We start from the raw sequence: 24,492 nt of genomic DNA on the forward strand, positions 1-24,492 counted from the left end.
CCACTCTGGCACACACCACGACACGCACGGACACTTGTCACCTGCCAGCGGCCCGCCGCGCTCCCAGGCCTCGCTGACAGGCCCTGAGCGCGCACGCCCCGGCTCCCCCGCAGCCAAACCCCGCCGACCACAAGCAGACTCGGCCCCGCAACGAGCAGGCGCCCCGGGAGGGCGGCGACACCGCCGCTCCGCTCCGCTCCGCCCCCGAGGGCGCCCAGGCCCCGCCCCAGGCCCAGGCTCCGCCCGCCGCCCCCACCGCAGCCGCCCTCACCGCAGCCGCCTCCAACGATTGGTCGCGCGGACCCGTGACGTCACTGGAGGCAGTTCCGCGGGGGCGGGGACGCCGTTGCCAGGGGGACGCCGTTGCCAGGGGAACGCCGATCCCAGCCAGACGCCGTTGCCAGGGGGACGCCGTTGCCAGGGGGACGCCGTTGCCAGAGGGACGCTCGCGCAGCCGCCCCGGACGCCCCGGCCGATGGCGCCTGCCCGACCCGGCCGCAAGCGGCCCCAGGCACCATGGCGGCCCCAGCGCGGCGGCCGCGACGCCCCCCGCGCCCTGCCGCCCGCCTTGGCCGCCACCGGCCGTGCCCACACCCAGCCGTACCCTTCCCCTGCTCGGCTCCCACTACGGCCGCGTGCGGGCACAACCCCCGGCTGCCCCACGCCAGAGCCTGGCCAAACGTGTTGCTCCTGCCTGCAAACCTCACCACGAGGAACAGGGAGGAATAAAAGCACCGCTGGCCGCTGAAAGGGAGCACAACGAGTTACAGCAGACCGCTCTGTGAGCACGGGCCAGCGGACAACCTCAGCTGCTCCAAAACCCTTCCTGCCTTTGCCTCAGATCCCAAGCACCAACCTGAAAGTAAGAAAGCCTAAAAAAGGAGATTAACTACAAGCCTAGACCGCACAGTTATCGATAAACACAGTGTCTAACGCTTGGCCACTCTGTGCAGTGTGCTGTAGGTGACCCTGCTTGAGCAGGGGGGGTTGGACGAGATGATCTCCAGAGGCCCCTTCCAACCTCCACCCTTCGATGATTCTGTGATGGGCGCTTTCTCTCGCAGCTCCTGCTGTGGGGGGAATGGAAAATGCGTGGAGGACAAAGAGGCTAGAAGCTGGTCTGAGGTGCGGATCCTTACCGAGGCTTGTCAGTCTGCAGAGAGAAGGGGACTCAATCCTCATGTAGTGCTGATGAAAGTCTCCCTGAGCAGGCGCTCAAGCAAAGCTCCTGCATTTGCAGATGCGCACGCACCAGATGGAACGATGAAGCCTGGTCCTCCAGAATCGCCATTGCTAGTGAGGGGCCGCAGGCTTTGCCCTGACTTGGGCTTGCTGGAGTGTCAAGGTGCAGCAGAGTGGCACTTGGAGGAGGCTCTCCTTCAGCAGCTTAAAGGCCTGCCAGCTTTCCTGAGCTCCTTCGCCCTTCTGAGCTGCCTCCCCTGGCATCCCCCTAGCAGGTCTCTGCAGAAGGGGAAGCCTGCTCGCCTCAAGGCCAGCCTCTGGGCTCTGATGCTCTCCTTCCTACCTGCCCTCAGGCTCTGCAACTCCACTAGTTCCCGGGTGCTACAGCCCAGGTGGCCATGGACGCTGCTGGCACCAAGCCTCCGGGGTGGCCGCTTCCCCTTCTGGCCCTGGGCACCCGCCTTCTTCCCCTCACACCTGCAAAAGCCCAGCACTCAAGGGCACCCAAGACACACACAAGAGCTGGCAGTTCCCTCCCACCACGCAGCCAGCACTGGGCCCCAGCAAGGGGGGCCCAGGCTCAAGCACTTCCTCCCCTCAGAGGCGTACAGCAGCTTTTTCCTCCTCTCCCCACAGGCCCCTTGAACCCAGGACATGCGTTGGCCATGGCACGGCCCTCTCCACGCCTCTCCCCAGCACCAACAAGACGCAGCACACCCCTAGGCCACAGCCACCGCAGCTGCAGCTGCAGCCAAAGAGCCACAGCACTACCGCGGCGGAGAGCTGCCCTGGCAGCAGCCCCTGAGCCCTGACTCCTCAGCTCTGCTCTTCAGGACTCCCCAAAGCTCCCACGCTGCAAACGGACGAGCTCACCACACACCCAGCCAAGAGCCACCCGACTTGGGGCAGTTGGTTTAATTCAGCTGCAGAGAACTTCCTGGGTGCTCGCGTGGCTCACAAGCAGTGCTGCTGCTGCTGCTGCTGCTGCTGCCGTTGTGGCTGCTGCTGTGGCCACTGCCGCTGCCCCTGGGGCTCCCACTGCCGTTGCTGCTCTGTCTGACACTGGGTCTTCGTGTGCCGCTGCCACTGCCAGTGGGGCTGCTGTTGAGTCCAGAATTGGAGCTTCCGCTGCCACTGCTGCTACGAGCGGGTTTCCCGCTGTGTCCAACATTGCAGCTCCCACTGTCACTGCCGCTGTGTTTGCCGCTGGCACTTGGGCTGCCGCTGTGCCCGCCACTGGGGCTCCCAGTGACGCTGCCACCGCCAGTGGATCTGCTGCTGCGTCTGCCACTGGGGCTTCCACGGCTGCTGCCGCTGTGTCCGGCACTGCCACTGGGGCTGCCACTTGGTCTGACAGTGGGGCTTCCAGTGCCACTGGGGCTGCAACTGGGGCTGCCACTGTGTTTGACAGTGGGGTTTCCAGTGCCCCTGCCATTGACACTGGGGCTGCCGCTGTGTCTTACAGTGGGGCTTCCAGTGCCACTGCCATTGACACTGGGGCTGCCACTGTGTCTTACAGTGGGGCTTCCAGTGCCACTGCCATTGACACTGGGGCTGCCGCTTGGTCTGACAGTGGGGCTTCCAGTGCCACTGCCATTGACACTGGGGCTGCCGCTCTGTCTGCCACCGGGGCTCCCGCTGCCACTGCCACGCTGCCTGCTACTGACACTGGGGCTGCCGTTCTCTTTTGCAGTGGGGCTTCCACTGCCGCTGCCTCTGGGTCCCTTCGGGGTGCTGCACCCAATGGGAGGGGTCCTGAGCCTTGCACTGGGGGACTTTCCACAGGGGGGCATTGCATGGGGGGGGAGGGGAGGAAGGTCCCTTCTGGGTGTTGCACCCACGGGGAGGGATCCTGGACATTGCACTGGGGGGGGGTGGCTTTCCATGGCGGGGGTGTTGCACCTGGGGGACGATTTGCACAGTGTGCGGGGGTCCCTCCTGGGTTGGGCTGCAGCGGGTGCTGGAGTGCATGAGCCTGGGAAGGGGGTGGGGTTTTTTTCGGGGGGGGGGGGAAGCAGGGGCTCCGGTGCGGCGCCAGGGCTGCAGGGGATCGAACGCGCGGCGCCTCCCAGGCTCGGCTTGGCGCGGCTCAGCCTGGCCCGGCCCGTCCTGGCCGCTGCCTCTCTTGCAGCCGCTGCCGGGGAGCCGGAGGTGCGGGGCGAGGGCCCGCGGTGGGGCTCGCTCTGCGACCGCCGCTGCGCCGCCATTAACGACCCGCATGGCGACCTGCCCTCGGCCTCCCACCCCCATGGCATCCTCGCCCCCCGCATCCTCGCCCTCCGCATCCTGCCCGGTAGGGAGCCCGGCGGCGGCAGCGGTGAGGGGGGTCCGCGCAGGGGGTCCCTGTGCCAGCGCCCACACCCGCTCGCCTCTCGCCCGCAGTCGTCACCCACCAGCAGCACTTGAACGAGGTGCCGGCGTGCGAGAGCTGCGGGGCAAAGACCACGCTGACGGCTGAGAGCGCGGTGGAGGCCAACAAGCTCTTCAACGACGACAAGGTGGGTCCGTCCCCCCGCGGCCCATGCCCATCCTGCTGTGCGGGAGGGGAGGGGGTCTTTTCTTTGGCCGCGACCTTCTCCTCTCTGCAGTTCGGCTTCAAGAAGTGGAAGAGACACGCGACCGCCCGGCCCTGGGAGGACCGCTCGGAGATCAGGAAGGAGCTCTACTCCAACCTGAACGTCATCCGCGGCTTTGGAGGTGGGCGGCCGCTGAGGCTCTAGGGTTCGCGGCAAAACCCTGTTGGGAGGAGGGAGCCCGGTTAACACCCCCCCTCCCCCGCTGTGCACGTGGCGAAGCGGCTGGTGGAGCAGCGGAGGGGCCGGTCGCTGTCTGCAGGCTCCACGGTGACGTTGGGCAGCGTCCTCTATGCGCTGCTCTTCGGCTGGTGGCTGACGCTCCTCTACGTCCTGGTGGCCGCCGAGATGTTCCTCACCGTCGTGGGGGCTCCTTACGGTGAGTCTTCCCCAGGTGCCCGTCCCCGGTGCGACTGGGCCGGGCTGTCGTGGTGGGAGACGGGACGTGCGCGTCCGGGTCCTGCCCCGCGTCTCGATGCCGCTGTCCCCGCAGGGCGGCTCTGCAGGGACCTGGGCAGCTACTTCCTCTGGCCCTTCAGCAAAGTGATCCAGCGGGTGGAGGTAACGGCCGGGTGCCGTCCGTACGTCCGTCCCCGCCAGCCCCTCCTCACTCTCCGCCAGGGTCCCGCCGCGGAGGCCGACGGCACCCGGGAGACCTCGGCCCTGCTCGGCGGCCCAGCGCCCGGCCGCTGGTGCCCCGCGGACCCCGGCTACCGGGTGAGCGCCCGGCGCGGGAGGTGCTGGACGGGGCCCGAGGGGCGGCTCTTTGGGAGCCCGGCTGCTCCCGTTTGGGTTTTTCCACCCTAAAAAACTGCCGCCACCGGGCCGTCCTTGCAGCAACGCGCTGCCGCTGCTGCCGAGTGGCTCTGCCTGGGCTACCCGGCGCTGGCACTGGCCCACGGGCTCGTCTGCTTCGTCGCCTGGCTCCTCTTCTTCCTCATCTCCGTCACCAAGATGAGCACCCGCACGGCCCACCGGGTGCTGCTGCCGCCCCCGGAGCGGGTACGCATCCGGCGCCCGCGCATGGTGGGTGGCCCCTGGTGCTGGGGGTGGAGGGTCCCCTCTCGATGGGCTGGCTTTTGGCAGGGGGGGACACCCAGACCAGTGTCACCCGCTTGGTTTCCATCGCCCCGCTGCCGCCGCCGCAGACGAACGTGCCGCTGGAGGCGGAGGTGATCAAGTGCTGCTACCGCGCCATCAACGCCTGCTACTACAAGTACGCCGTGGACGGCATCAACGTCTTCGCTGTCAGTATCCTTTTCCCCCCTGCTTCCTTTTTGTGTATAGGGGGGGACACGTCAACTGGGCACCACCTTGAGGTACCACCCCTCAAAAACCACCGCCCCCCCCACTTCGGACACGTCCTTGATGGCCGCCGCAGACCTGCTGCTGCTGGTGGTGGTGACGCTGGTGCTGGGCTACGTGGACGGGCGCAACTGGGTGACGAGCTCGCCCGTGAAGTTCACCCTGGCGCTGCTCTCCATCATGCCCCTCTCCTACTACATTGGCATGGCCATCGCCAGGTGAGCAGCTGCCTGGTGCCGGGGCCGCCCCGCGGCGCTGCTTCCCGCCCCATTGACCCTTTGCGCTTCCCGTCCCCGCAGCATCTCGGTGCAGAGCAACGTCGCGGTGGGGGCAGTGGTGAACGCCACGTTTGGCTCCATCACAGAGCTCACCTTCTACATCACAGCACTCATCAAGGGCGCCCATAAGGGCAGCAAGTGCTACGAGGAGATCGTCAAGGCGGAGCTGACGGGCACCCTGGTGGGCTGCGTCCTCCTGGTCCTGGTGAGCCCGGCGGGGAGGAGGCGCTTGTGTCACGAAAGCCCCCGTCCTCCAGCGTGGGAGGAGGAGAGGACCTCCTCGCCGAGGTCACACTGACAGCCATGTTCTCTCCGAGGGCTTGTGCACGGTCATAGGAGGCATCCGGCACCAGGAGCAGAGGTTCAACAGCCGCTCGGCGGGTGTCAGCTCGGCCCTGCTCTTCCTCTCCGTGGGAGGTGAGTGCCCCAGCGGCGGTGCCAGTGGGGGGAGGATGTCCCACACCATGGCCTGGCGCCCACTTCCACCTCTCCTGCCAGCAGGCGTCTTCGCCCCGATGCTCTTCTCCAAGGTGTACGGGAGGCTGGTGTGCGGCGAGTGCCACAACATCACCCAGAACGCGCTGGGCCACTACCTCTGCAAGAGCTGCCACTTCGACCTGGTAAGCCCCCAAACCGCGGCACCCACGGGCGCCCGTAGCCCGCCCGGCTCCTCGCCGGCGGCCCGCAACGGGCACTGCAGGGTGCCCAGGGCACGGCCATGGCGCTCGCCCCGCTGATGGGCTCTCCGTTGCAGGTGCAGAACAACAGCATGCTCTACTACAGCCACGTCCAGTGAGTGTCCTGGGGTGGACCCGGTCCCCGTGTCGGGGTGGCACTTCGTGGGTTGGCTCACAGGTCCTCGGGGAGCTGCCTGGTCGCGGGCAGGGCGTCCTCCCTCCTGGGGATGGCACCGCTGTGCCTGTCTGGTCCCAGGGCTGGACCACGCTGCGTCCATCTCCCTCTGTCCTGGGACAGCCGCCGGTGTTCTCAGCTCTGTGTGGTGCAGGGGAACGCCGGGGCCTCCAAAGGGCTCTCGCGTGGGGCTGAGCGCCGTGTCCCGCAGGCCCCTGGTGTACACAGTGTCCCTGCTGCTCCCTGCCGCCTACCTCATCGGCCTCTTCTTCACCCTGAAAACTCACTCGCACATCTATGACATCCACATCAGCGACTGTCACAGTGAGTGCCACCCCGGCTCCGCTCGGCGAGTCCTCTGCTCCCCTTCCCACGCTGGGAGGCTCACATGGGGTTTCTGACTCATCCCTGCTCCTTTCCCCCAGGGCCCAGCCACCACCACAGCGCCGTGGTCCACTGGTCTCGGTGGAGGGCACTGGTCATCCTCCTGCTGTCCATGCTGAACATCCCTTTCCTGCTTGAAACAAGCATCTGAATAATCACAGAGCTGAGCAGAAACTCTTCACTCGCTCTTCACTTTCTATCACAGAAAGGCCCAGCACTTCCAGTGCCACCAGCAGGAGGGCCCCAGAGGCTCTGCTGGTGTGTTCACGGAGAGCAAGGTGCAACAGCGTGTGCATTCCACAACTACATTCACCACTGCTGCCTTTGAAGGCAGGACTGGGCGATGTTGGGCAGGGCTCAGTGAACCCATGGGAAGGGCTCTTGCAAGCCAGCGCCCATAGCACAAGGCTTTTGCAGGAAGCACGCTGGAAAAGAAGGGCCCCCAGTAGTGACACTTACTGCTCTGGCATTCTCGTCCACTTCATTCCCAAGCCACTCAGTAGGTGCTCCAGCTTCTGAAGATGGCTTCCTCCTGCCTGGCAATGCCTTCTGGGCAGAGCACTCTGGGGTGCCTAGGAATGGACTGCAAATACACACCGCGGGGAGGTGGCATGAGCACAGGGGGAGTAGGGTCCCCATTTCAGCTGGACAAGTTGGGCACCTGCTTCTGCCGCAGAAGGCAGTTCTGTAGCAGAAGCACGTGGGTCCCACTGACTGGGGTCACATCCACAGGAATGGGGATCACCCCCTAACAAAACACCCAGGGCTGCACGTTATGCCCAAAGTAGAGCTCTGGACAGAACCAGAGCAAAAATTTCTCTCCATGCAGGAAGGCGAGCAGCAGGGTCATCTGGCAGGACAGGCTCCAAGGCACAGCATTACGTGCTGTGCTGCCAGCTACATTAGCCACTGCTCCGTGGCCCCAGGGACTCTGTTCCGGGATGGGCAATGGTTTGCTGCCTGTCTTCCTTAGTCCGGTGGCCTTACGAGGTCATCCTACAAGGGACAGCCTAAGCTGGAATACAGCCACACCGCTGTTGTGTTAAGGCAGGATCAAAGCAGAGAGGAAAGGTGTCAGGCTCTCACTCTGGTGCCAGGGCACATGTCTGGCTTCATTCTCCCTCTGTCATAGTTTCTTAATTCTGTCTTCAACACTTGAACTGCACCATATTCAGTGTTGCAGAGGTGGGAGGGGACCAGGTCTTGGGGAAGACTTTGCAAGGTACCTATTTACCACTAGCTCACCATGACATGGTACCCACCTACCTGCACCCAAACCTCTTCTGCTCGCTGGAGCTTTAATGGGCAGCAAGTGCTGTGAGCCTGGAGAGTGGCCCTCTCCTCCAGCAGCAGCTGCTGGTGCATCCATCAACTGCTCATAGCTCACCTCTTCAGTAGAGCCACCCTGCTGTCTTCAAGTGTTTTGCTGGCAGAGCTCTAGCCATGCGTCATAGCCTGTGTTACACATCAGGGCTGCGAACGTTACAGAGCAACAGTCAGTGACTTGCTTTGCTGATAAAAGGTGATACAAATCTTTCCTAGTGATGGGAGGCACCTTTCTGTCTTCAAAAGCATCCCCCAAAATAAGCTGCAGCCATCTTCAGGGCGGTGGTGGTGGGGTTCTGCTAACAGTGCAAAGCCAAAATCATGTGTGCATGAACACACAGCAGCCTCTAAGCCTGTGTGTGGGGCAGGTCATCCCTCCCCTCCCAGAGCCCTGGGGTGGCTGCTGCAGCATGGGGACAAGTGTTTGAAGGCTGAGTAAAGCGCCTTGCTGCTTCACCCCACAACTGACTTGTTTTCAGAGGCAGCGCTGGAGAGCATGCAGCTCTGGTTTGAGGGCTTGCTGCTAGGTAAGGCAATGCTTTTGTGCATCTTGACTATTTGAATGATTCAAGGTTCCTGCTGGCGCACACGAGCTGGGGGACCTTTGCTGCTTTGGGGCCTAGCTCTGCCACATAGCTAGAAGGAGGATAAATTACTCCAGGCTTTGCTTGCCCGGGCTCCTGCTTGGCTTCGGCTGCCACTGCTGTTGCTGGAGGCCTGGCTCCATCATCTTCAAACAAGGCTGTCTTAAAGTACTAGTTTCTCCTTTCTAAGAGCAAATCTGCCTTTTAAAAAGAAAACCTTCCATGATGTCAGCGTGTTGCTACCTTTGCCAGAGCAGGGCTGTTTTCCTAAGGAGCAGAGGCTTTTGCTGGGCTTCCCTTCAGGGTAAAAGGGTGCTGACAGGAAGGCTCCCGGGAAGGCTCAGAGCAGAGGCTGGGGAAGAACCTTCTCTTCTGGGAAAACAGAGCTGCCATAGCCCCCACTGAGCCCTCCTGTCCTCCCTAGCAGGACTGCCCTGCACATTGCCCTAGAGTTTAGTGAGCTGCCTTCCCCTGCGCTTGCTTCTCTCTTCTCTCCATTCTGTCCTGGATCAGCCTTTTGGCTCTTCCCTGGACAAAAGCCTGCCAGATCATTTAGCTCTTTGCCCATATTCCCCTGCAGCTGCTCTTGTGTGGAATGGAGGGGCTGCTGTGAGCAAGAGCAACGGGTATTTCTGCAGTTCTGAGAGGCAGCTTCTTCTCTGTAGCATGGAAACATGGGCTGCCCTTGCCAGCAGCAAGAGCCTTTCCTTGGCAGCATCTCACCTCTCTTTCTCACCTTTGCAGATGAAAATACGCAGGGATTCAATCCTGACAGCCACTAAAGCAGCTTCGATTGTGTCCCTTGAACCTCTTCCAAGTATTTTTCCAACGTGAGTACTTTCCCTTCTTTCTTTCCCCCTGCCTGACAAAGGCAGCAGCCTCTCCGCACAGGTTTGTTAGGGCTGCATTGCCAGGGCTGGGGCAGGCTGCTCTGAAAGTGCTTTGGGAACAAGTCTTTCCAGCGGCTGGGTCCCACCTGCCTGCAGGCATGCTCTGCCTTCATCTGGGCTCTGTGGGTGAGGATAGGGTTCTGCAGAACTCTGTGATGTTGTCCACCTGCTAAGGGCTTTGTGTGTAAATGCTTGATGCCTTTCTGCTTCTTTGACACTGGGTGCCCAGCAATAATCCGTTGCCCACCCCTGAACACAGAGCCTTTGGGGCCACGGAGCAGTCTTGTAGTTGGCAGGACAGCAGGTAATGATGTGTTTCAGAGCCTGTCCTTGCAGATGACCCTGCTGCTCTCCTCACTGCCTGGAGTCTCCCTTGGGCTCCTGGAGCTCTCCTTCAGGCATGACGTGCAGCCCCAGGTGTTTTGATGGGAGGTGATGCACTGATGTGGCCCCAGTCAGTGGAAGCCCTGTGCTTCTGCTGCAGAATTGCCTTCTGCTGCAGGAGCAGGTGTGAAGCTGGTGAGGGCCAGGTGGGGACCCTACTCTCCCTGTGCTCATATCACCTCTCCGCGGGGTGTATTTGCAGGCCGGTGCCAGTCACCTCAGAGTGCTCTGCACAGAGTGCAGCAGCGGGCAGGAAGAAGGAACGGAGAGAAGCCCGAGCACTAGTGCATGTCCTCTGAGCGAGGGCCGTCAGAGGTCTGGAGTGGTAAGTGCTCCTCATTGAGGCCCTTCATGTGCCAGCCTGCTCTCTGCCCAGGCCTTGTGCTATGGGCGCTGGCTGTACAAGAGGCCTGCTGGGCCCTGGAAGGCTTTGTGCAGGGCTTTGTTTTCAGAGATGCCAGCTGTGCTCTACTTCTGCAATGTATCTGCCTCTCCAGCGCTCTCTGTGAGCAACCCAACAAAGCCTCTGGGGCTCTCTGCTTGGTGGCTGTGGAACTGCAGGGCATTTCCACACTAGAAGATGGAGAGTTTCTCTTCAGCTGTGTGATGAGTAAGATCTTTGGTGTGAACAAGCAAGGGATGTTCAGCCTTGCTGGGCTTCCCTTCAGGGCAGAAGGGTGCTGACAGGAAGGCTCACGGGAAGAGTTAGGGAACAGGCCTTTCCCTTGCGGGAAAAGAGACCGGCTCTGGCCCCCACTGCGCACCCCTGTCCTCCCTAGCAGGACGGCCTTGGCCTTTCTGCCGCAGGAGGGCACAGCCTGTTCCTTTCTGCCTCCTTCTCCAGGGGGAAGAAGAGCCATGGGCGGAGACAGGGACAAGCAGGAGAAAGAGCAGCAGCAGTGGCAGTGTCAGCGGCAGACCCGGTGGCAACAGAAGACAGAGCAGCAGTGGCAGGGGCAGTGGCAGCATCAGTGGCAGCCACAGTGCCGGCAGCAGCCCCACTGGCAGTGGCAGTGGGAGCCCCAGTGGCAGACACAGCGGCAGCCCCACCGGGAGCCCCAGTGGCACTGGGAAACCCACTGTCAGACAGAGCGACAGCCCCAGTGTCAGCAGCAGCCTCACTGGCAGTGGCAGTGGAAGCTCCAGCTGCAGGCACAGCGGCAGCTCCAGTGCCAGTGTCAGACAGAGCGGCAGCGGCAGTGGAAGCTCCAGTGGCGGGGACAGCAGCAGATCCACTGGCGGTGGCAGCAGCAGTGGAAGCCCCGGTGGCGGGCACAGCGGCAGCCCCAGGGGCAGGCGCAGTCGAAGACCACATGTCAGACAGAGGGGATGCGGCTGTGGGAGCCCCGGGGGCAGCGGCGGTGGCCACAGCAGCAGCCACAACGGCGGCAGCGGCGGCAGCAGCAGCAGCAGCTCTGCTTGTGAGCCGCGCGAGCACCCAGGAAGTTCTTGTGTGCTGAATTAAACCAGCTGCCCCAGGCCGGGTGGCTCTTGGCGGGGTGTGCGGCGCGCTCGCCCGCCTGCAGCGCGGCAGCTCTGGGGAGGCCTGAGGAGCGGAGCGGAGCAGCCGGGGCTCGGGGCCAGGAAGGCTCCTCCTCACAGCGGCTGCTCCCGCGAGGCGCCAGGGAGGGGGCGGGGCTCGGCGGCCGCGCTGCCTGCTGGGATTGCAGTTCCCGGCGCGGGGCGGCAGCGGCATCGCTGGGCCTGGGGGAGGGAAGGGGGCGCGGCGAGGGGCCCAGGCGTCCGAGCCGGCGCTCAGGTAACGGGGGTGGGGGGAGGGTGCTCGGACGCCTGGGCCCCTGACGTGGGAAGGGATGGGGACTTCCTGGGCACGTGGAAGGAGGGGCCCAGACGCCTGGGCCCCTGGGGTAGGGGGATGTAATGGGGTGTCCGGATGTCTGGGCCCTGGAGTCAGGGCGGGGCAGAGGGATGCCCGTACGCCTGGGCCACTCGCGTAGTGGGCAGAAGAGAGGTGCCCGGACACCTGGGCCCCTCGGGTAGAGGCGGGCAGGAGAGTGCCCAGATGCCTGGGCCCCTGGGGTGCAGGGGGGCAGAGGGGTGCCTGGACCCCTGGGGTGGGGGGGAGCAGGGGGGATGTTGCCCCAGTGGTCCCCATTGCGCTGCATATGTGTGTGCGTGGGGCTGCCGTGTGTGTGTCTTTGCCTGTGAAAGGCCCAGCTGTGTCGTTGGCATGTGCGTGTCAGCGTGTTTGTGGGGCAGCCATGTTGACGTGTGCATGGTTGCTGCAGAACAAACCAAGGGTGATGAGCTCAATTGAACGTATTTGCCATGACACTGTCTGAAATTAGTTTAAAACTCCAATGCAGTGAGTTCCCAGCAAGACATACAGGTGATGGGATGTCTCCTCCCTGTCAGAGGTGCTCATCGTACATCATCCATAGCTCCAGCATTTCCCATGGCCAGTTCACACTGCGCAGCTGTGGTGGTCTCTGATAGGGCTGTAATTAGCTGTGCTGTCACTTGATGGCACTGGCTCAGTGGAGATGGGAGCAGCCATGAGAGAGGGTCACCAGCAAGGCTGGGAGGTGGCCTGGGAGTTCTGGTCTCCTAAGGGAAGGAGCCTCCTTTGGAAAGGTGACTGCTCTGTCCTTCCCTTCTGCAGCGCCCCATTGACCATGCAAGATTGGAGCTCCCTCCCATTGCTTCCCCTCTCATTTCTTTTCTGTTTTGCTGTCCCACAGGCTTTAGGGGCAGAGAACAAATCCCCAAAGAATCTGTTCAAATGTTGGCAGTGACAGATGAGACTTTTGGGGGCAAAATGCCTCAAAACCAGGGGCAGGGGCTCAAACACCCACTCTAAAACACAACATTGGCCCCTGCACAGCCCCAGTTTGAATTAGACCTTCACACGAGCCTCTGCTTTCGGCTAGATGCTGCCATCACCCACTAACAACAGAGAGGACTGGGTGCTCCGTGGTGCCGTTCATTTCCTCCTTGGGTCGTGCTAGCTCAGGCAAACACCTCTCTGAAGTGGCTGCTGCTCCATGACCTGTGAAGCAGCTGAAAGAGCACCAGTGTGTCCACAGATGACTAACCCTTTGCTTCTGGCCTCCCCAGGGGAACACTTTGTTGATAGGCACCGAGTGGAGCTGACTGAACGCGTTGTAGAAGTGAAAGGTGTCCTGGACCTCCTGCTCGGGGACATTCTGGACTTTGAGCAATACCAAAGAATTCTGGCGGAGAAAACATCCCACACCATGATGCGTGAGCTGTTCAGGCTGTTGCTGAGCTGGACTCCCTGGTGCAAGGATCGCCTGTACGAGGCCCTGAAGAAAAAGCCCCCACCCCTCGCTGAAGTCCTTGAGAAGTAATTTGCCGAGGCACTGACTGCTCTGTGATACAGAGGAGTTCTTCCATGGAGAAGCAAAGTTCCTCTAGGCAGCTCACAAGTGACTTCACAAATGGCAGCATCACCAAATCACTGAATCAACGCATTGCTGAAGTTGGAAAGCACCCCTGGAGAACATCTGCCTCCACCCTCTTTTCTTTTATACCTGGAGGTATACCTGGAGCATGCTGACTGAGACTGTGTCCAGTTGGGTTTTGAGCAGCAACAAGGATAGAGACTCATAGTCCTGCTGAGCAACTTGGTCCAGTCTTCCATCGCTCTTGCAGCAGAAAATCTTTTCTTACATTTCAATGGAATTTCTTGTATTTCTACATGTGCCTGTTGCCTCCCATCCTGCCACTGGCTGTCACAGAAGAATCTGTCCCTGTCTTCTTTATGCCATGTCCCCATCAGGTACTTCTGTACATTCAAATTGCCCTGAGCCTTCTCCCCTTACACACTGAACAGGCCCAGCTATCTCTGTCTCTCCTCATACAGGAGATGCTCCAGGCCCTTAGTCTTCTTTGTGGTTGGACTCACTCCAGTAGGTCCATGTTTCTCTTGTGCTGGTGGACCAAGCTCTCCAGGTGCGGCCTCACCAGTGCTGAGCAGAGGGGAAGGATCACCTGCCTCCACCTGCTGGCAATGCTCTTCCTGATGCAGCCCAGGATACCATGGCTGCTCTTTGCCACCAGAGCACATTGCTGGTTCATGGTCAGCTTGGTGCCCACCACAGCCCCCAGGTCCTTCTCTGAAAAGCTCCTCTCCAGCACAGCCAGGTATCAGCACCCCTCCCTGGTTACGCACCAAGTCCCTGCTTCATCAGGACATTGTTGAAGAAGCAATGGGAGACAGCGTGGAGCCCTCCTGGAGGCAGCTGCACAACACCTGCTGCTCTCCTCTCCTACACTGAGCTTGCCAACACCCCTGCTGCCTCCCCAGGCTGGTTGCTCCTTCCCAGGCACTAACAGCAGCCTTGTGGCCACTGGTGGCCTCTCAGGTCTTGAGGCGCAAGTGAGCTCACTAGCAGAAGCAGCAGCAAGGTTCCTCCTCCTGGCTTCCAGGTGGGTGGGCTTGGAATCACCTCCCTGTCAGCACTGACACCATTTTCCTGCCGCGACGCTCCCGGATGCAAGGCACAAGTGCCCTCACACTCAGCATCAAAGCCTTGTGCCTGCCAGTGGCCATGCTGGGCTGCACTACAGGGTTTTCCAGTGCAGGAGGACTGAAGTAGGGGACACAGAACAGATCCAGGAGCAATGTGCTCAGTGCTAAGAGAACGTTGAAAACGCTACATGGCTGTAGCAGGAAGAGAATGGAAGGGAGCAGAGGGACTGCTTTGGCTAAAAGGCAGCACCTGACTTGAGCAAGACCATACGTGTGCTTCCATACAAAATACTTAGGCAGCTCCATCAAGCTGCAGAAGAAAGGTTAGCCAGTTGGTTACTCGCACGAGAAGGAACATGGACTTTACGGTGCCAGACAAGCTCCGTATCCCTGCAGGCTTGTTAGAGGGAAGTGCCATGTGCCTGGCAGTTTTTGAAACCCCTTGGAGTTTAGATTCAGCCTGCGGCAAGGATTTCTCACAGCCAGACCACTTAGTGGGAAACCATTACCGTGCTGTGTAAAGCAAATATTTTTCACCAGCATTGCATTGTATTTTGTGCCGGTCACATCCTTTCTGCTCAGAATATCACAATGCCTCTGTATTGCCCTGGAAAGTGGCATTTGCTGAAGATCCTTCAGTAGATGCATGGAGGCCAACACATGTACTTCCAACTTCACCTGCACCTGGGAGAGGGGGAAAAAAAAACCCAGTGTTAGTTTTTCAGCACACACAGCCCAAAACGTTTGTGGAAATAAATAGTACATGGGAGTGGATGGTGCAAAAATGTAGAGAGATGTAAAGCCCTCAGAGGAACTCAAAATGAAAGGGGCCCACACAGAGGAAGACATTTGATTTTTTGTGTTTGATTATCACTCAACGGGCTCTTGAAAGAGAGTGAAGGAAATTCCACTGGATATCCCCATCAAAGGGATGGGGCCGAACTCTTTTCACTAGTGCCACGCAACAGGACAAGAGGCAACGGGCACAAACTGAACCAGCGGAAGCTCCGCCTCAATATGAGGAGGAATTTCTTTCCTGTGAGAGTGACCGAGCACTGGCAGAGGTTTCCCAGAGACATTGTAGAGTCTCCTCCTCTGGAGAGACTCAGACCCTGCCCGGATGCAACCCTGTCTAACATGGTCGAGGTGACCCTGCCTGAGCAGGGAGGTAGGACTAGATGATCCCCTGAGGTCCCTTCCAACCTTACCCATTCTGTGATTCTGTGATATGCCCCACACGTTTTCAGAAAACCCACCGACCATATCTACTTACACCACTGCCCAACCTGGACTCCTGCAGGTTGGACTCCTGTCTCCAAGCGTCCCATCTTCCTTCACAGCTCAGAAAGGCAGTTTTATGGAGGACAAATCTTTTAGCCGCTTTCTGCTGAGCCTTCTCGATGGAGATGTATATGCATACACAAACACACACACGGGTACCACTTGCCCTGTCGAAACTTCCTTTTTTTCCAGGGAAACTCCTCTACAGGACTATGTAAACCAACCAAGAAGACCCTCAGTGTCTTCCTGCATCGAGCACAATCAGATAAAGTCTCAGAAGCCAATAAATGACATTGTTGCCAGTCAGCACGGGATGACATTCAAAAATGCTAGTGTTAGGCAATAGGTTTGTGGACACGCCAGCAAATGTTGAAAGCTATAGAGAAACAAATCACAGTGCTGGGTGAGGAAAAGATCCTGGAGCAAAAAGGACCTCTCTGATGAGCTCCGTGCTTTGAAATAGGTCCTGTCACAAAGCAGGGACTGCAGAGGAACCAGTTTGCCCTCCTCCTCCGCCCATCCCTTTCCTTTGTCAGAGCCTGGGAAGCACACTGCATACACGAGTGGAAGGCCCACATCTCCAGTGGATCTGAGGAGCTTTCCTTCTCTGACAATACCTATGCAGACTCTTCCTGTGCCCTTCTGCGAATGGAGCCATTAGGAGCCACAGTCATCTCAGTGTGGCCGGGGACACTGGTGGGGAGTTCTTGTTTTCTTCTTGAAATTGTATGAGTAAAGAGAAAAGCAAGAACTCAGTCCCTTCAGGAGAGCTCCTGCTGAAGGTGGCAGCCCAGCATGCCAAGAGGCCCACTTGTGTTCTGAGGCCGTACTTGAAGACCAGGCTGAGAAAATTGTGGGCTTTACCTGAGGACTTTGGCTCCCCAGTATGGCTTAAGGCCTTTGTGATGAGGAGTTCCCGCACCCTTTTCTGATCCAAATCATGCTCCCATACGGGCAGCTGACTCTCTGCTGTGACAAACGTGGTCTGGAGGAAAAAGCCAGCCCAAGATGTCTTTCTGCCTTGCTTGCTTCTGGTAGGGATCAATCTTTTCAAACAAACCAAAACCAGAACCTCTCATTCCTCTCCATGTTATAGGCTCCCCAAATAAGAGCTACAGAAGGACCAAAGCACAGGGAATGGCTGGGCAATAAAGTGCCAGAGGGTATTTGCTGCAGGAGGAGTAAGGCCTCTTGGGGAGTAAATGACCACATCTGAACTTTGCATGCACCGGGGCAGGCTGTGAGCTAACAGCTCTTGGTCAGGAAGGAGAGGCAAGAGAGAGGTCGCTGAAAGCCGCATCTCCTTGCCCTGCGGAGGTGAGAAGAAGCCCAGCAGAAGTGCTTTGAAGAGGAAGAGAGAAGCCAAGCAAGGAGCCGCATCTGGCCCTGCCACACATTGACGGTGTGCTTTCAGCCCAAGGTGGGGGTGCGCTTCTGGAAGGACCAAGCGGACAAAGGCTTTGTGGCTCCTGCCTCTGGCTGACGAAGCTCCCAGGCCCCAGGCTGCTGGAAGAAGACCCTGTTGGGGCAATCAGTGCATTTTTGGCTGTTCTGCACCTACTTGCTGCTGTTCCAGCCTGTGCTAGAAAGACTGTGCTGAAGCACCAGCAGCTCTCGGAACACTGGCCTCAAGCACTTAGTGAGCTGCAGTTTGCAAGCAGAACCTCCGTGTACTTGCTGCTGCTCCAGCCTTTGCAAGAGAGGCCTAGGCTGGAGTAACATCTCGTTGGAATCGGACTCTCTCCTAAGCCAGAGGTCTGTCTGCAGAGAAGGCAGTGCCTGGCCTGGCCCTGGGGCCTGTGGGGCAGAGGCTCTGCGGGCTGGCAGAGGCCATGTGGGGTTTTCTGGGAGGAAAACATCTGCACTGGAGGAGAAGATAGCTAAATTCCCTAATTCTCCCTCCCACCGCACTTCTGTTCTGCCTTCCTCCCCTTCTCGCACCATGGCTCCACCGCCTGCAGCTTTTCCTGCCAGCACCAAATGCCCTCTCCCATGTCTATTGCCTGCCTTAGCCAACACACACCAGCCCACTTCTGGGGCACTTGGCTGTGCCCCAGAGAGCCCTCCCGGCAGCAGGGCACTGCCTTGGGGCACCCACCTCTTGGCAGGTGCCAAAAAGCAGCTGCCACAAAGGCTCCTGGGGCCAGCAGAGCTGCTGCTGCTGCTGCTGCTGTGCGTGGGCAGAGCAGGGGCAAAAGCACTTTCTGAGCTTCCCCACAGACCTGCTGACCCCTCAGCAGCCTCCCCAGTCTCCAGCTCTTCTCCAGCCTTGGCACCTCCTTTTCCCTTCCCCCAAAACAACAGCGTGGAACAGAAAGCCAACACTCAGGAAACCTCCTTCCCTGTGGAGTGGTCCCTGCCTTGACTTTCCTCCGGGCAAGCTCCTGGGGCTGAGCAGCAGCTCTGAGCAGCCTTGCCCCACACAGCCTCTGATCTGGGACAGCAAGATCCTGCCCTTCTGTGGGCTGCTACTTCCCACCATGGCTTCTCCACGCAGCCCTGCAGGCAGTTGCCCAGGCGGGCTGAGTGCTGACCAAGGCAGGTGGCAGAGGCATGGCCCTGGGCACCCTGACCTCCCAGGACACTGCTCTCAGGCACAGCCCTGGGCACACCTGGCTGCACGCACGCCCTGCTCGCACAGCCCTGCCGCCCTCCCCGGCAGAAGGGAGCCATGCCGCCCTGTCCCTCGGACACTGTGGCAGCAAGTCCCTGCCCTAAAGCACCAGCTGCTCCACCGAGAGAGCTCTCCGGAAAGATGGCCTCAACCATCGCCTGCGCGAGGTCTCCAGGACCCCGCGAGCAGCTCAGCAGCACTGCCCTGCAGCCAGAGACTTCCCACTGGAAGGGCTCTGCCCATTTCTGCCAGAAGGAGCTCTCAGCTGCTGCCTCCCTCCTGAGCGTCCGGAGCTTCCCTCAGTTTTGTCTCAGCTCAGCTCAGCACGGGCAGGCAGTGCCCTCAGCACTGCGGCTCCTGGCAGAGGAGCTGCTCCTGCACCCAGCAGGGAAGTCATTTCCCCAGGCTTCGGGGAGTGAGTGAGCTGAGTCAGCCTGGGCCCCTCATTTCTTTGGGGAGAAGCCCTCTAGGTGGTGGGGCAGACACCTCCATCCCATGCACGCCACCAACCCCCAGGATGGTTGTGGGATTCATCCTGCTTAAGCTGCCGTGTGCCCAAAAGAGGTGCACAGAAGTGTGCGAGCTCCTTGTCCCCCCTCCCATTTCCAGTCCAAGGTGGTGGAAGGTGGGAGTCAGCTGCTGCCGTGGAAACACTGGGTGACACGGGAGGTGCCAGAGGTGATCCAGGGCATGCGCAAGTGCCTGCGAGCTCTCCCTGGGCAATGTGGAGAGACACAGACCCGTGTGTGGCATCATCTGGGGGCTCTGGGGGACATTCCCAGAGGCAGGATGCACCAGCTGCCTACGCCTGGCAGGAAGAAACTTCTCCTTCGGCACTGAGCCAGGGCTTTGCTGCCTGCCAAGGCCTTGCTGGAGGTTTCCCTGCCATCGGTCCGTTCTCAGCACTTCCTTGCACTGGGGGCAGCAGGAGCCGCAGCCTGTGCTGTGTCGCCATGGGTGGAGGCTGGTGCAGTGCCCCACTGCCCCCCTCCCCTCGCAGCCAGGTTTCCCGCATGGGGCCATGGCCTGGCTGAGCGCAGCCGCAGCGCCCAGCCCAGCCGGTCCCCCGGTGGGGTTATCCCTGCCCCAGGACCTCCCCAGTGCGGGGGTCACGGCAGCCCCACAAGTGCCCCGTGCAGCCCCTCCCCACTGCAGGGCCAGCACTGGCCGGGGGCCCCGGGGGTCCCGGTCCCCTCTGTGACATGGGCTGGCGTCACAGGGGACATCCCTGCTGGGTCACAGCCACCACTGCCCTCTCCCGCCCGCCCACGCACCCTCCCCACTCGTCCCGCACAGCCCGCCGCAGCGCAGGCGCTGGGGCTGCTCTGGGCACCACTGTGCTGCCAGGAGCTGACGAGCCCCAGCGGGAGCCGGCGACGGGAGCCCGGGGCAGCGCGGGGCTGCGCTGAAGGGCGCAGCAGGAGCAGCCGAGTGGCCAGGAAGCCTTTGCAGGGACTTTCCCGCTGCGCGGCCAAGCCAGAGCGCCCGGCACGGACATGGAGCTCCGGGACGCTGGCCGTGCCACGCAGCGTGAGCAGCGGGTGCCCGTCATCCCCCCGCGGGGTAAGGCCTTCGCGACCTCCTTGCCCAGGATCGCTGTCGAGAGGCTGAGCACCAAGATGGGTTGTAGATGCCCGGGGGCTGCGGGGGGCCTGGGCAGTCTGGGGGTGCCCCAAGGGTCCTCCGCTGATGGTGCCTTGTGGTGCAGGGGGCATGACGAGTCTTTGCCTTGCTTTGCAGTGGCCGTGCCCATCTGGGAGGGTGTCTCCAACTACATCCAGGAGAAGCTGGTGCTGAACAAGGTGGGTGTGCCATCCTCTCCCTCCCCTCCCATACCCATGCTGGCAGCAGCACTGACCCCTCGGGGCCATGGGCCGCAATAGTCCTGCCCCTCCTCTCCAAGCAGAAGCAACCTCCCTGCAGAAGCATGCTGCAAATGACAGCTGTGCCCCAGACCGACTTCTCCCAAAAGGGAGGTGCCCAATGTGCAGTGGAGCTGCGGTTGCTGGAAGGGTGGGAGGCTTTCTGGGCCCTCTCTGGAGATCCTGGCAGAGTGCAAGGCCAGAAAGGGAGCCGTTCTGGGAAAGCCTTTTCTTCGTGTGCTGGAGGGGCGGCAACGTTGCCTTTGGAGGCTGAGGAGGAGGGGGAGGAAACTATGGGGAATGGCCTTCTCAGGGAGTTCTCCAGGGCTTCCGCCAAGCTTTCCACAAGGCTCTGTCTTGCCCCTTTGCATGCCAGCCATGGGCAGGGCACCTAGCACCGTGGCCATGCTTAGAGAACAACTCTCTCTTTGTCTGTCTCCCATGCTTCTAAGGCTTCTCTCTACTTCTCTGGCTGCAGGATGTGAGAATTATTCCCCTTGGCACCTTCAGTGTTGCTACAAAACAAGTCGTTGCTGGCAAGAACGGTCCTCTGACTGTTCAGAGACCCGCATTTCGCCTCTCAAGCAACCTTGTGGATCTTCACGGCCTCAGCCACGAGGAGGCCTCTGTTGCTGGTAAGAAGGCAGACTGAAACCTCGGCTTCCCCTGGGGACATCGCGGGGCTGTGGCTCTCTGCTGTTTCCCAGGGGCTGTTAGAAATTGAGACTTGCTGCCCCGGGTGCTGAGCAGAGCTTCAGGGTGTTTTGATTATCACAACATTATAATGCAGAATCCAACGAGAGTCTCTCGGTGTGTCTCTCTCTTGCACTGGCTCGAACACGTGGCTCCATAGTGGGGCTTTTGTGGCTGCTGCTTCCAGTGCCGTGTAGTTGCCACTGTTGTTCCCAGTTGATGCCACAGCAGCCGTCTGCTCAAAAGGACAAGTCCTTCCTATTGCTTCCTAACACCGATGGATTAAGAGGCAGCGTGGAAGGCTGTTGTGCAGCCCATGTGTTTTCCTCCTCCTTTGGAGCCAGCGTGACATGGCACAGCTAAGGCTCGTCAAAGCTGGCATGGCCTGAGTGCCGGCACCATTCCTCTGTGCACTGCCTTCTGCTGGCAGCTGGCCCCCTTGCTGCTCTGCTTGGCCTGCCCTCCTGCCTCCCGCTCCCAGGAGATGGTCAGGGCTTGCTCTTGGTGTCTGTGCAGGGAAGGAAGCCCTGCGGTAGCCTTGTCCCAGGAGGCTGCAGAGTGCTTTGAATTTGGGCCAGGGAGGGCTGACAGGAGCCTCCTGTGGGGGCTTTTGTGGGGGTTAAAGCAGAGAGCTCTGCAGCTCCGTGCTGCCACAAGACCTTCAGGCGCCCAGCACTGTGTGGGAGCCTGCTGAAGGGCTCCGTCCGTGACTGTGCTGCTCTTTGCTTGTTGCCTAGGGCGCAGGAAAGCTGAGACCCTCAAGTATCCTCACGTAGCCGTGGCCATCTCCGTGCCTTGGAAAACAGTGGCGGCCTGCGTGGAGGAGACCGTGTACCTTCTGTCTTGCTGCCTGGCCAATGGGAAGAACGTGGCCCTTCTTTTCAAGGGCATTGGCGTGCTTCTCATTGAAGGCAAAGAGGTGACAATGTGGTTTTACAGAGGCTTTCTGTGCAGGCTGAATGCCTCCCCACAGCTGCTCAAAGCTCTTCTGGATGTAAGTCTGCCTTTTTCCACAGCTCTCCTTCTCACCCCTTTGCAAGCCTGGCCAAGTCCAAAGCAACCGCTTTCCCCCCACTGCCAGGTCCTGGGAGTTCTTTCCTGCTAGGCTTCCTCCAGAAGTCTTCCAGAAAGTCAGCCTTTCCTTGGGGTCTTTGTGTTAGGATCCCATTTGTCTCCAGGCCTCCTCTGGCCATGTTTGGGATTGTGGGGCAGTGCGTCCAACAGCTGCTCCTCAAGTTGCAGAAGACTCTCGGGGTTTGTCACAGACAAAGTCATTGCAAGCCAGGGCCTTTGCCCAGGTCTCCAGTGCAGCCGTGTCATTCAGCCTGGGCTTTCTGGTGCAGAAGACCTCTGCTTGCCTCCCTTGACTTCTCCACTGGGCAACAACTGCTCTCCTGCATCAGCCTCTTGGCTCTTGCCCTTGACAGAAGCCTGCCAGTGTTTCTGGCCATCTGCCTGTATTATTCCGCACCTGCTGGTCTGTAGAATGGAGGTGGGGGTGGCTGTGAGCAAGAGCGAGGGGTGTTTCCCTCTTTCTGAGTGGCAGCTTCTTCTCTGATTAGTGGAAACATGGTCTGCCCTTGTGGGCAGCAAGGTCCTTTTCTTCGTAGCATCTCACCCATGTCTCTGCCCTTTGCAGATGCCAGAGATGAGGCATTCAGTTCTCGCAAGCACCCAAACAGCGGCTTCCCTGATCCATTCTGGCTCTCTCATTGTCTTTCCAATGTGAGTACTTTGGTTTGCTCCTTTCCACCTGAGTTCCTGGCTCACCCAAGGAGCAGCTCCTCCCTGCAGGTTTGGTCGAGGTGTGTTGCCAGAGCTAGTGAAGGCTGCTCAGGATGTGCTTGCAGAGCAAGTCTTCCGAGGAGTTGGATCCCCGTGTGCTGCAGCCATGCCCTGGCTTCGTTTGGGCTCTGTGTGGGGGTTCTGCTGAGCTCTGTGCTGGCTCCCACCTTGTGAAGGCCTTTGTTGCACTAGTGGCCCAGGAATGGAGGCTGTTCTTTGCAGATGCTCTGCCCTGAGCTTGGGAGGGATTGCAAGGGCTGTGGAGGTCTAGATTAGAATTTCCTAAGAGGGTGGAAAGCTGGAGGAAAGGGGCCTTGTCTGATGTGCCTGCACAGGAGCCTGCTCAGGAGCTGTCAGACAGGCTGCAGTGTTGACCTGGAGGGTTTACTTTGGAAAGCTGAGAAGGAGCTCTCTCCCCAGGGGTAGAGGGAAGGCCTGGAGCAGTGTGAGGAGGAAGCTGGTGGCCCTGCAGGCAGGCATGCTGGGTCCCTGCACTTCCTGAGGGAGTCTTCCAGGAGATGAGACCTGTCCTGCATATTCCCCCTTTGGGAAAGGCTGCTCTTCCTAGCAGCTGGGCCATGTGTCTGTGTGCCCAGAATTCACAGAAGCAGCAAAGGAAATGCGGGGCCCTTCCTTGCGAGTGGTGTCTTTTTCTGGTTTACAGGTATGTGCTTGAGAGTGCCCCTCGAAGACCATCTGTGGGAGCTGTGAAGCCCACGTGGGAAGAGGAGAAGGGACTAGATGTTGCCAGCAGCAAGGAAGGTAATGGAGTGGCTGATGCCTGGCTGGGCTTTGCACCTTCTCTTTTGTTGGTCCTTGGCAGGGCATTGGAGCCAAGGCTGCAGCACCGTGGCTCGCCTAGCATGAGGCACTAGAGGCAAGGCAGCTCAGCCCTGATGGGGAGTCGACAATCTGCTCACTTGTGCCAAGACTTCCTTCCACCTTCAAAGCAATTCGTTCTGCCCTTGCCTTCTGTGTTTCTCCTACACATTCCCAAAGCACAGCCTTTGGCTTGACTGTGTGTTTTCTTCCCTTCTGATTGCAGAGCATGTATCTGGCCAGCGCCTCCTCCAGCGAGAGAGGCAGCCTGAATCCAAAGTGGTGGCTACCAATGTGGAGGAAGGCACGGTGGAGGAAGAGCCTCGAGGCAGGTGAGACACTTGGGGGAATGGCGGAGGGTGACCCTGTAGCCTTGTGTGTCTTGGAGGGTGATGTTTCCCTTGGACACAAGGTCCCAGCAAGCTCTGAATGCCTTTTAAGCTCTGCCACGAGGACTAGGCCTCCGTTGCTGGCTGGGCAGACAAGAGCAAGTGCCTGGCAGAGCCTGCTCTTGGCTTTCTGCCCCCGCTGCCTCTGCTTCCAGCTTCCAGACCTTTGGGCAACTCAATGTAATTGGTCCTTTGGGAAGAGGAGGGCCTTTTCCCCTAGCCCATAGATGAAAGTAAGGAGAATGCTGCTCCTCTGTGGAGAGCAGGGCTGGGTGTCTCAGGGCAATTTTGGAGGCTGAGGAAGAGTCTGCATGCCCTTGTCAGGCCTTGTGAGGAGCTAAGTGGAAAAGCTCAACTGGTGTGAGGTGCAAGAGGGGTGTGCAGGGAATGCTGCTGGAGGGGAGGATGCCTTGGGTGAATATCTCCCCAAAGCTGTGGTGTTTCCCCTTGGGCAATGCCCTTCCTTTGACTGCCAGCAGCAAGGAGGAAGGAGGGTCATTTCCAGGCAGCAGTCAGGGGTGGCGAGCAGCAGGCTCGAGAGGGTGTGGCCATGGCTCAGGCAGCCCTTAGAGGCAAGGACGAGTTGTTTGGGCACTTTGAAGAGGATGGGAAGGAGGGACATGAGTGCCTGAAGACGGAAGGACTGCAAGGGACAGAGCAGTTATTCCCGGTTCCCTTTCTGAAGCTTCCAAGAAAGCTTGTCCTTGGGGGCCACACCGCAGAGGCTACTGGAGTGCTCAGGACAGTGGGTAATGGTGTGTCCTGGAGCCTGTCCTTGGAGCTGACGCTGCTGCTCTCCTTGGTGCCTGGAGAAAAAGTCTTGCTGTGGGCACCC

The 24,492-nt window shown here is 59.9% G+C and overlaps 1 protein-coding gene across 1 annotated transcript; it reads left to right on the plus strand.

Moving 5' to 3' along the window:
- The first annotated feature begins 475 nt into the window (after positions 1-475).
- LOC134154651 (uncharacterized) lies at positions 476-23,604 on the plus strand. Its single transcript, XM_062601330.1, has 18 exons — positions 476-635; positions 3,314-3,433; positions 3,535-3,680; positions 3,771-3,879; positions 4,018-4,134; positions 4,249-4,316; positions 4,377-4,472; positions 4,593-4,781; positions 4,904-5,006; positions 5,137-5,278; positions 5,360-5,543; positions 5,656-5,755; positions 5,840-5,958; positions 6,093-6,130; positions 6,402-6,514; positions 6,616-6,682; positions 20,557-20,606; positions 23,495-23,604. Exons 1-18 carry the CDS (start codon positions 476-478, stop codon positions 23,602-23,604), a joined length of 2,031 nt encoding a protein of 676 aa, XP_062457314.1.
- The last annotated feature ends 888 nt before the right edge of the window (positions 23,605-24,492 follow it).

The sequence above is a fragment of the Rhea pennata genome, unplaced genomic scaffold (assembly GCF_028389875.1).
Source record: "Rhea pennata isolate bPtePen1 unplaced genomic scaffold, bPtePen1.pri scaffold_33, whole genome shotgun sequence".
NCBI classification, from domain to species: domain Eukaryota; kingdom Metazoa; phylum Chordata; class Aves; order Rheiformes; family Rheidae; genus Rhea; species Rhea pennata.